This window comes from Pelobates fuscus, chromosome 11 (genome assembly GCF_036172605.1).
Source record: "Pelobates fuscus isolate aPelFus1 chromosome 11, aPelFus1.pri, whole genome shotgun sequence".
Lineage (NCBI taxonomy): Eukaryota > Metazoa > Chordata > Amphibia > Anura > Pelobatidae > Pelobates > Pelobates fuscus.
Window position 1 is genome coordinate 35,726,324 of NC_086327.1, and position 12,613 is coordinate 35,738,936.

At 44.3% G+C, this 12,613-nt stretch overlaps 1 protein-coding gene across 2 annotated transcripts in view; it reads right to left on the reverse strand.

Moving 5' to 3' along the window:
• Positions 1–931, reverse strand: part of TTYH1 (tweety family member 1) — a 134,297-nt gene extending 133,366 nt beyond the window's left edge. For both annotated transcript variants that reach the window (XM_063437190.1, XM_063437191.1), the window contains exon 1: positions 598–931. In XM_063437190.1, coding sequence (XP_063293260.1) covers positions 598–723 — 126 coding nt within the window. In that variant the 5' untranslated portion in view covers positions 724–931. The remainder of the gene's footprint in view (positions 1–597) is intronic.
• Between the last annotated feature and the right edge of the window lie 11,682 nt (positions 932–12,613).

The following is a 12,613-nucleotide window of genomic DNA, read 5'->3' on the forward strand; positions in this document are numbered from 1 at the left end:
TTTATTTTTTTTAATTTTAATTTTAGAAAGCCATGCATCTCAAAGAAAGATGATGAAGACAATTTTTCCAAGTATTTCAAGCATGCTCACAAATCCTAATTGTATCATATTTTGAATGATTGTCTTACTATTGTTACTAATTTACTTTGATTTTAAATAAAGCAAGACAAAGTCCACAGCCCTGCACAACAGAGCAGCATCAAAAAATGGGGATACACTAAAGCAAGCATATAACAATTTTATACATTTTTTTAAATGTAATTTTTCTGCTATTGATCTTGTATTTTTTTGTTTTGTTTATGTTTTAGAAAAACAGCAGATAATTCATCAGCCAGGAATAACCAAGCAGCGTTACAAAAAGTGTATCTTTAAAAAAAAAAAACAAAAAACAAACAAACAGTGGAATGGTACATTAACTAGAACAGATCACAAACAGATACATTTGCTCTAAACACTCCTGCTTGTTTCCTTTAAGCACACTGTATTCGTTCTGTATATAATGATCCCCCTGGAGGCTGTCCCCAGGGCACCTGCTGACATACTATTTCATTATTGCAAGATCAGAGTTCAGTTATCCATTCGTTCATTGCATCTTACCTGCTGATAGTTCCATTCTTGGGGGGCAAAGTTGCTGTCCACAACTTCAAACTGGAAATTAGTATGGGGGACCTGATGGAGAGCATAGGTCCACCATGATGCTCGATACCCATGGCTTGTGCTCATGGTTCCTTTACAAGCCCAAATAAATTACAAAAAAAAAAATTACAATATTTTTTTTAAAAATCAACAAAATGAAAACAAGACAGCACTTTGATGTGCAGTGCAGTGAGATGAAAGGTGCAATTGTTTTCAGTATGGTGTATTCATCTTGTTAGGAGACACTCCGATCGGTAGGCATGGTGGGGTCTGATAGATCTGAAGTGTAAATGCTTATAACAGACAGAGGAAGAGAATGGGGGGAGGATTCTGAGTTGGGCTATCACTAGGCATTGAGCTGGTACACAGAGAAAGGGAGAAGATGGAAGGCAGCAGCACCCCCTGGTGGATTGTTGACATTTTTTACTTTTAATTAATTTGTCTCTAGGGGGCTTTTATTCACCACTAAGTGTCTCAGTATTACAAAGGCCATTAGTAAAGACAACTGACCTCTCCCAGGGTCTCATGCACAAAATCTCAGCAGGAGCTTTCTGCTTGGAGAAAGGCAATGATTTCTGCCTAGACCTACTCCTTGTACATTGAAAAGGCATGCTGTACCTTTGATGCTGTACAGCTTTTTAGATGATTATATACTTTACAAAGACAATACACAGTTATACAAAACATAAAACTAGCCTTGCTTATTCCCCCCTGCTGATAATCCATTCTCCTCCAGAAAGCGGGATGTGCTTTTGTTTCTTGTTCTCTGACCCAACTGTGTAGTTTATGCCACTGCAATATATGTCATTGAAATCTTGGCAAGGTCATGGGGGAACAAGTCAATTCTCCAACCTTTCAATCCTGGTACAGAATGACAGCTGCATCCCTTCAAGTGTGAGAGCTGCAAACATTGATCCTAAATGATGAAATTTATGTTCTAGACTCGAGCACAGCTATCCAACGCTCTTATTGAGATCATAAATCTACTCTTTAAGGACTTCTCTTATTAACATTCATATATCATTACGTGTTAAGCATTGACCATCAAACAACTGAAATCATTTAGTTCTAGGAGTTCGTACAGAAAATTTTAAATAAAGCAATTCATTTTGATTTCTGATTTTTAAAGCTTAGACAGATGAAAAAAAAAAATCCCTTAATTATCACTATAGTCAATTCAAATTATGCTCTTGTAGAAGATGTAAACCAAGCATGTCAAAGTCTAGCACGGGCCAAATAAACAAGGTTTAAGTTTATGTGGGTCGCAAAAAAAACCACAAACTTAAATTTTCATTGAAACATAGATTATTTTTAAAAGTACAGTATATAAAAAAAAGCACCCCCTCTACTAAATCCCAGTCCCCCAATATACTAAATCCCAATCCCCCCCCTACTAAATCCACGCACCCCCCTCTAGCCAACAAGCAGACTCCACTCACATTGCCGCTGCCAGTATGCGACTCGGGGGTCCGGCCTCTGGTTTACCCCACCCTGTGCCAACGCGGATCCTCCCGCTACTTCTTGAAACCCTATGAAGGTGAAGTATGTTGACATCACATTGGAATGTGACGTGGCATGTCTCCGTGCACCTCCAGGTACTCCACTGTCCAGTAGCGGCCAATCGTAACACTGACCGACACACAAACACTCACTGACACACACAAGGGGGCAGGAAGACTAAGCTCCTCCAGCGACCTCTCTGACTACAGGCAGGGTAAATTTTAGCAGAGTAGGCACCTGCCATGTGGAGAAAGCAGGTGCCTACTCTGCTTTAACACTAAGCATGTACTCGCGGCTCGCTGGGCCGCAAAGATGTTCACTGTGGGCCGTGAGTTTGACATGCTTGATGTAAACTGTAATGTACAAAGCAAGAAGATGTTATTAACTTGGTAAGAAATTATAAATGTTTGATACTTTGCCCCAGGGGTGTTGCTACGGTCAAAGCAAAAGTTTGGTGGCCCCTCTCCAAAGCCTCACCCCTGGTTCTTCCCAAACGCCACCCCTTAATACCTGCAAGAAAAAGCCTCTTCACACACTCACAGATAAATGCATAAAGTCACAAACTCAAAGTTAAATATTTAAAGACGCACACAACCACAGATAAATACCTAAAGCAATAGATGCACAAACACACACATGCACAGGAACACAGATACACACAGGCATACAAAAGTATAAATAGATACACAAGCAGACACACATACGGTCATGCACCGAGTCTAGGATAACAATAGCAGACTGGATCCTTAGAGTGGCCGGGCTTAACATAAAATAAAGAGGTACGTAGTCAAATACAAGCATAGATACAGCATGAACAAAAATTAGCTGGTGTAAGGTAATCGGTATGTCAATAGAATAGACAAAATATAACAAAAAATATGTGGGTGTCGTATGAAACCCACCCACAGACGATACCTCAACTCCAAGTTAAAATGTTTTAAATGTCAGGTGAAATAATCCTGAGATCAAGGTCTTGATAGGGTTAATGCCAGTGCTAGGCTATCCCACATATGTAGCAAGTAACACAAAACACAAAACGCAGTCCGCACTCAGGAGTAAACCATTATGATACACATAAGTATAAACAGAAATAATGACAAAGTGCACATTTATTGATATAAAAATTGCAGCGATGTATGGCAGAAAATAGTCATGGCAGCACTTCAAAAAGCTGAATATAAGAGCAGGAATATTGAGTAATGCAAACAGCATATGATAATCACAAGATGGAGATACAGATATCCAGGCAAGGACAACACACTTGCACAAAATAGGAGCACTAAGTGGCAAGCACTAAGCAGAGGTCAATACCAGAAATATCACAATGTAACAAGGAAAGCACTAAAGGGTACTGAGATCCAGAAACCAGGGTCCAGAAACCAGGATATGATACAGTAAATGGGGCAAGAGGAGTTTAAATACGGTTATGAGTGATTTGATTGATCCATATCATGCCTGTGACCCCAGAACGTGCGTAGATGGGGATGCCGGACTGATGTGAACTGAGCCAGAAATTAAGTTACACCCCCTGTATTTCTTTAAGAATGTGCTCCAAATGCTAGCAGTGTTCAAATTGCTTGAATTCAGGCCACGCTATCGGTTATTTTGTTTGGCACACGCTGCAAGTTTGGAGGTTCCTGATCGGCGCAAGGACCGGGAAAATATAATTACACACATAAAGGCACACACATTCACAGGGAGGCACACACGAGCACACACAGACATGCACTGATACAGACACACACAAACATAAAAACAGGCACACACATGCACACTTGCTATAAAATATAAGGATACTGGCACCGGTGATGGAGGGAAGGTAGACTGTGGTGGCTGGTTTAATTCTTCATACAGCCCTACCTGCCTGGCTTGTCTCTTTCATGAGCTTGTAAGCAGCAGAGGTGAGGGCATATGACTTCATTTTCCAGTGTCTATATATAAACGGTGCTGCCCAGATGTGCCCTAAATCTCATTGGCCCCACATTCAGCCAATAGAGCCAAACTGCAAGTATACCCTGTGCTGCTCTCCCCATTCATTCTGCTTTGCACGTCTTGGCAGCAGTAAACCAAGATTCATGGAGCAGATAGGGAGAGCAGTGATTCTGTGTTTCAGGCTGCCTGTGGGGTCAATGAAATCAAGTGCTGGATTTGGGTATGAAGCCCCCAGCTCTCCTGTCCACCCGTGCCCCGCCTCCTGCCCCAAGCAAAGCACATGCTTTGTACTATTGAATACTTTTGTAATGCAATGAAAAAATATTTACTGGTTAACATAAAATTATGTTAACTAAGAAACACAATTTAATTTATATAAGGTCAGCAGGGAATAGAACTTTGCGGACTTTAGAAAATACATAGCTATATAGTTTTCCTCTGATTGACAACATTCTACATTTGACAAAAGACAGAGCTAATGCTGTCAAGTTTTCTCAATTCTCCCAGCACACACCATATTGTATATGGAGGCTCCCGCATTCTCGCATCAGATTTGTACTCTTGTGAATGCATATGAAGCACCAAAAGCTAAAGAGGATCCATGTGAGTAAAATCTATCTTCCCCTGCACCCTCAGGTCACTGCAAAATATGGGAAGACCCCAGAAGATGACAGAACCAGTTTAATTTTCGATCAAAATAGGTGAATTGTAAAAATTCTCCATCTCTGATTTCCATATCAGCTATTTCAGCTCATAAATAGCAGGTCTTCTCTGTTTTCCACGATTACTTGTTAAGTAAATAAATCCCATTTGTGTTTTGTTCATGTCTGATTTGCCCAGTAAATTCAAATCTTGTCTACGCTGCATTGTCTTGTGTCTGATCATCACAAGCAGATTTTGTGACGGAAGCTCGCATGCCACAGCCTCCTGGAGAGGCATGAAGGCTAGCCTTCTGGCCACAGACTATGAGCCTGGTCCCAGAAGCCCCTAAAAGGCCCTGTGGGTGAGGGGCCTTGCTGTATTACAACAGAATCCCCATACCCTTTGTGTGTTTTATATTGAGTGCCTATATGTTTCTCCATATGAATTGGTCCTGTGTATTGGATTGAATGTGTTAAATGTCCAGGTTGTATGTACCTTCCCCCTCCCCCTTTTCCTGTCTTGTTGTTCTCCCATTCACTGATTGTAGTCTAGTGCTTAGGAAGGTGGGCTATAATCACTGAAGCACCATTTCTTTTAACCTGAGAGGTCTTCAGCAGAGATACTTGCTTGGAGTATTGGGGCTCTGCTATAGATATAAATTAAATTACATTAGAGGGACACAATAGGCACCCAGATCACTTCATCTCATTGAAGTCAACTGTGTGCATTGTCCCTGTTCCCTTAACCCTGCAGCTGAAAACAGTGTAGTTTTAGAAAATTGCATTGTTTTTATTGCAGGGTTAAGACTGCCCCTTTTGAACTCTGCGAAAAGAAGCTGGATGTTCTCACACCTTCATAAGGACATCCAGCATCTTCCAAATCCCGATTGGAAAGAATTGATTCAATGCTTTCCTATGGGGAAGGCCTAATGCACGCACAGCGCTCACCACACATGCGCATAAGGTTCCTCCTCGTGATGATGTCAAAGGAGGCAGAGACAGAGCCAGTGCTGAGAGACCCAGTGCTGGACTAAGGTACGAGAAAGAGGCAGAAGGACACTATAGCTTTGCATTCCTAACACTATAGTGTTCCTTTATTGTTAAAGCTGCAAGAAAAAGAGCCTCTAAGTACCTTAACAATATAGTGGCTATATTCTCTGCCATTTTATTTCATTGAGTGAATGCTGAACTAGATTGTGATCAGTTACCATTTAGGTAAAATTGCTAGCAATGATTAGCCAAGTTCTAACCATAACAGATTGTGCTAAAGAATTCACTGAAATGAAAACTCCTCATTAACTCAGTCTGTGTAATTTTATGTTAATAAGTACACACGTTCTGTAAGCAGAAAAGTCAAATTTTCTATCGACTGATAATTTTATCTGAGATCATTAAAGGAGTTTTGTTGAATGCCTTATATTTTGCATTATAAATTATTCAGATTACCTATTTCCCTATGCTGAGAAGCATAGAAAGCTTGAGTTCCTGATCATTCCTGCAATGTAAGAGTTTTAGGGATACACTTACCCTAATCATCAATATCGATGCCTGGAACCTCTTAGGTGGCATCAGCATTAATATTGGGTCTGACAGCCAGTGCTGTGATACAGCTGTGTTCTCCAACTGGTTGCGGCTGGTGCATCTGCTTGGCAAGGGAAGCAGCCAATCTCTCTGACCAGGACTGCACAGAGTCCTGTACTCCCCCACTTTGGGCCAGTCAGGGCTATCCCAGACCCCACTGGAGTGCTGACCTGCTCACAGCCATAAAAATGGACAGGACCCGCAAAGCTGTCCCCTGCCACATGTGCTCCAAGATGGCCATGGGAGAGAATCATGCATTGAAGCAATCGCCCACAATAGGGGCCTCCTGTGAAGAACGTTGTGACGAGACCAATCTCGCCACTGTGCATTGGAGGAGACTGGTTGCCTGCCTGCTGCCTTTTGACTATGGACTGGCATTTAAATACTTTATTTTCCTATGCAGAAAGATCTATTCATGAATTTCTGCTCTGGCGTTCGGTAGATTCTCGGATTTACTGAACTCATTTAACCCAGATAGCTATGCCATGGAGCCTATTCATGTAATAAAAGACTTTGGCTCCATGGCAATTGAACAGTATGTGTGTGGTCTGAGCGCCATTCAGTAAGAAGGTGCGCTCAGACCTAAGCTATCTGGGGATATGTAGCATGTCTGTATTTTATGTAATAAATGTAACCTTGTGTATTTTATTGTATTTTACTGTCTTTTTACTGCAATGTGCTTAATGGAGTTTTGCGTCTGTCCTTTGAGATAATTGGATTACTCCTCAATTATCTCCAGGATAGAAGACTCTGTGGAACTGGTTTTGGGCAGAAAAGCCAGGCTTCCTTTGGTCACAAAGGACTTCGATCTATCTTTTGAACCAATGTGGATGATTTTGACATATGTTCGTATTTGGAGTATGCTGATTCTGCAAATTTAATGTGAATGTGATGCATACTTTTAAAGTTATGAATGATGTGGAAAACCTGTATTTCTCTGCCTGTGATAATTACATTACCCATTGTGTAAGGTAATTGTATCACAGGCAGAGGGGAGGATTTTGTGTGGGAGTGTCTGAGTGTATTGTACCTGTTTATTGGTTGTTTTCCAAAACCCTGTGGGTGGTACTAATGTGTATATAAGAACAATAAACCCACATCTCTATCTGTTCCTGCTTGACCCTCAAAACGGAGCCTTGTCTCGTTCTTGGGGGGATTTATTGTATGCTGTTCCAGTTTGACTGCTAGGAGTGTAAACCTATTCGTATGGTTTTTCCTATTCGGCTGTTTACAGCATTCGTATGTTTGAGAGCATTCATATGCTTCTCCGGTTCGGTGGGTTGGTGTCTACAGTAGCTGTGCCTGTGTCTCTGGAAGGGAAGATCTACTAAATGGCTGTTAACCACTTTTATGCCTTGGGGTGCCGTTACACTTCCCTTGCATGGGAGAATCCCATAAAAGCAGGAATTGTGTCATTAAACTTCAGTTCTACTCCTGATACTGTGTGTCGTCCAGTGATTGGGAAAGATGATGGGATATTATTGGTTTGCCTTTCTGATTGTGCTGGTTACCCTCTTGGATTTACTACTTGTTTCTGCATTATTCTACTATACCAGTGGAGTTAAGCTGTGGGAAATCAGCTCTCCGCTACATTGGTTGGAAGCGTCGGAATCCAGACCCACAGAGGAGCAAGTACCATGAAAGGCAACAGCACTAATGGATCACGGATGGAGATCAATTACACCACTTTAAAGCGATCGACTTCAAAAGACCTACTGGAAGCAAGGGGTATCTCTGCCAGTAATAAGACCAAGGCAATTCTGGTTGCAGAAGTCATGGCTGAATACAGAGCAGAAGAGGGTCCGGCTTCGGTACAGAACAACCCAGCAGAGGAACAGGGGCGGTTGGAATTTCAGAGAGAACAGAACTGCAATTCCGGCTGTCATTCTATGGGGAAAACCCACCAGCAGAGATTATCTCCAGAACCATGACGGAGGTACAGGAGTTTGTACTAAGACAAAGGGTCCAACAAACTCCAGAGAGTAACCAGACAGTACCCACGGTACAGAAGAGCAAACCAAAGGTACCGTATCAGGCTTTTAAAACTGATGTGGAAGCAGAGGAAGAGATTGATTTCTTCCTAGAGGGCTTTGAGAGGCTGTGCCACCTGCATAAGATAAATATTGAGGATTGGGTCCCTATTTTAGCAGGTCGGCTAACGGGAAGAGCAGCAGAAGCATACCGCACGGTACAGATGAAGAACTAAGAGATTACCACCGAGTTAAGGAAGTCATACTAGCCAGATATGCCATGACACCAGAAGCTTACCGGAGGCGGTTCAGGGACCTTAAAAAGACTGGTAAAGATTCTCATGCAGAGTGGGCCTGTCGACTACAAAGAGCGGCACTCGGTTGGATAAAGCGCAATCCATGGAGGATTTATTACAGATGGTAGTTTTGGAGCAATTCTTTGACGGACTGGCACCAGACATACAGGAGTGGGTGAGGGATCGCAATCCTACAAACCTCACAGAAGCAGCACGAAGGGCGGATGACTACCTGGATGCCCGTAGGCAACAGAAACCTGCCCCGGGTAAAACCATAACATGCCCAAATCTAGCTACCACCTATCCTTCAAGTTCAACAGTCCCACCACGACAGCTTCCGCCACCTGCAGCCGCCCAACCACGGTTCAGACAGCCTAACACCATTCAGTGTCATCAATGCCAACGCTGGGGACACTATAAAAGAGACTGTCCACAACTTCGGGATCGCACCACATGGATCCGGCCCGGTCCACCACCACCACCCAGAGCAGCAACCCATTGTTATTAGGCAGAGGCCGCTATGACATATGATGCTGGAGTTCCCACCACCACTGTGGAACAGTGGGAAGTACTACATGAGGCAGATCCCCTGCAGGCCCACGCATACATCCGCCAACACCATCGGCAGACAGTCTACCTAGAGGGAAAGGCAGTACAAGTGCTTAACGATTTTGGAGCCATTATTACTTTGGTAAAAAGCCACCTAGTTCCCACGGAAGCAAGAACCAGCAGAACTGTAGCCGTAAGGGTAGCTGGGGGAGCAGTGTACCGGCTACCCACAGCCCGAGTGCATTTGAATTGGGGGGCAGGTCATGGGAATGTAGAGGTGGGGTTGATGCCACAACTACCTGCGGAAGTTTTGTTGGGGAATGACTTGGGAAAACTAACATCAGCGTATGAACCTCAGGCACCAGCTATTGCAGAGGCTCACCCCGTGGTCACACGCCAGCAGGCCCGCACCCAGGACTACAACTCACACCCGGAGGTTCAGGTAAGAGACCCTTCCCCATCTATAGAGTGTGTACCCTGGGCCCCCCCTAGTGAATTTGAAGCCGAGGTAGCCACAGACCCCACATTACAGGTATATAGGGATAAGATAACCACAGGGCTGGCAGGGGCAGAAGGAGAGAGATTTATATGGGAGGGCAAGCAGGGAGACAGGGAGACAGAGAAAAAGGTAGACGGGTCAGACCCGGTCATTAGTCGTCAGTTAGTGGTACCACAGAGGTACCGTTCCGAATTACTCCGGATAGCACATGATATACCGCTATCCGGACACCTGGGGGACAGTCGCACCCGGTATCGACTGACCCAGAGTTTCTTCTGGCCAGGGATAAGTCAGGAGGTACTGCGGTACCTGCAACACCTGCCAGAGGGTAGGAAAAAGGGGGGGACCGCAGGAAAGCCAAATTACACCCCCTACCCATAGTGGAGGAACCGTTTAGCCGAATTGCGGTGGACCTAGTGGGTCCCTTAAAGAAGGCTAGCCCCTTGGGCAAGAAATACATATTAAGGGTAGTGGACTATGCTACCAGGTATCCCGAGGCAGTGCTGCTAACTAACATACATGCAGAAACGGTGGCCGAGGCCCTCATGCGGATTTTCTCCCGGGTAGGTTTACCCCGGGAGATTATCTCGGATCAGGGCACTCAGTTCACTGAGGAAGTCGCCCAGCAGCTCTGGAAGTTCTGTGACATTAGGCCAATCATCAGTGCCCCATATCACCCCCAGACCAATGGGCTCTGCGAGCGGTTTAATGGAACATTAAAGCAGATGCTCCAAACTTTCGCTGAGACCCAACGGGACTGGGAAAAATTCCTATCCCACCTCCTCTTTGCATATCGGGAGGTGTCGCAGGAATCCACGGGGTTCTCCCCGTTTGAATTGTTATATGGCAGGCGGGTCCGAGGTCCCCTAGATCTCATTAAGGAGCACTGGGAGGGAGACCACAGTTCCACCGGTACTCCCATCATACCTTATGTACTGGAGTTCCGGAACCGACGAGAGGAACTAACCCGAGCAGTACGGGAGAACCTCCAAGCGGCCCAGACACGCCAACGCACCTGGTATGATGGGAGCGCCAGGGACCGTAGCTTTCAGGTGGGACAGAAGGTTTTAATTTTAAAACCTGTTCGGCATGACAAGCTACAGGCCGCCTGGCAGGCGCTGCGACACCACCTATATAATTGGCCCATGTGCTGGCTCGGGGGGCGACGGATGCTCCATGTGAACATGCTGAAGCCCTACCGGGAGCGCTCAGACGAGGTGACAGCCATCTGTGCACCTCCCTCTGAAGAGTTTGACAACCTTCCCATTCCAGACCTGCTGGAGGACAGAAAGTTGTGTAGTGACATAGCCAAGGTTAAGCTGGGGGAGAGGCTGAGTCCACAGGAGCGTAGGGAGATACAACAGTTGTTAAGGGAAAAACAAGACACCTTCTCTAATGTGCGAGACTTCACTCCCCTGGCGACTCAACGCGTAGAAACCCTGTAACGGATCAACGGACACCCCGACTGGGTACCTCCGTTGAAGGGTGCTCCTAGCGCTTCCTGAGGACTCCAAGCACTGCAGCAGACACCACAACCACAGAAGCATGTTGTGGAGAAGCATACAAATTCTCTCAAGCATATGAATGCTGTAAACAGCTGAACAGGAAAAGCATACAATCAGATTACACTCCTGGCAATCAGCATACAATCCAATTCCCCCAATAACGAGACGACACTTCGTTTTGAGGTCAAGCAGAACTGACTGTACTGGCACATACAGCCTCTTTTATTCACAATCCACAAACATAGTACTGCCCACAGGGTTTTGAAATACAACCAATCAATCCCTACAATACACACAGACACTCCCACACAAAATCCTCCCATCTGCCTGTGATATGATTACTGAAAACAATGGGTAATATAATTATCACAGGCAGAGAAATACAGTTTTTACAAAATATTAATAACTTCCAAAATATACATGTCATTCACATAAACATACATTTTCAGAATCACCATACTTGAAATATACACATACTCAAAAATCAGGGTAATCGGTTCAGGGGTTAAAAAGTTAAGGGAAAGTCCTATTTGACCAAATGAAGCACGGCTTTTCTGCCCAAAACCAGTTCCACAGAGTCTTCTATCCTGGAGATAATTGGGAAGTAATCCAATTATCTCCAAGGAGAGAGGCAAAACTCCATTAGCCACATGGTAGCAAAATACAATAAAATACATAAAAAATATATAACTGTGCAGCTATTGCATAAAAGAGGTACATTCATTCATACATTAAGGTACATATCCCCAGATAGCTTAGATCTGAGCGCACATTATGACTGAATAGCGCTCAGATTACATACATACAGTTCAATTGCCATGGAGCCAAAGTCTTTCACATAGTCTTTCGTTATACGAATGGGCTCCATGGCGTAGCTATCTGGGGTAACACTGCTCACATAGGGAAAGTACAGAGTGACCCGGCTTTCGGGTCTTTGCAGGGGAAAATCAAACATTTTAACATGGGGCCATAGTCACAGGGCAGGAAGCTGGCAATCAGTCTTCTCCAATGCCCAGTGGCGAGGCTGGTTCCACCACACTCCTCATACTGCATTATACACCCTGTACCCCTACTGTACTCCTCATACTGCATTATACACCATGTACCCCATACTGTACTCCTCATACTGCGTTATACACCCTGTACCCATACTGTACTCCTCATACTGCATTATACACCCTGTACCCACACTGTACTCCTCATACTGCATTATACACTCTGTACCCCATACTGTATTTCTCATACTGCATTATACACCCTGTACCCACCCTGTACTTCTCATACTGCCTTATACACCCTGTACCGATGCTGTACTCCTCATACTGCATTATTCACCTTGTACCCATACTGTACGCCTCATACTGCATTATACACCCTGTACCCATACTGTACTCCTCATACTGCATTATACACCCTGTACCCATACTGCATTATACACCTTGTACCCATACTGTACTCCTCATACTGCATTATACACCCTGTACCCATACTGTACTCCTCATAC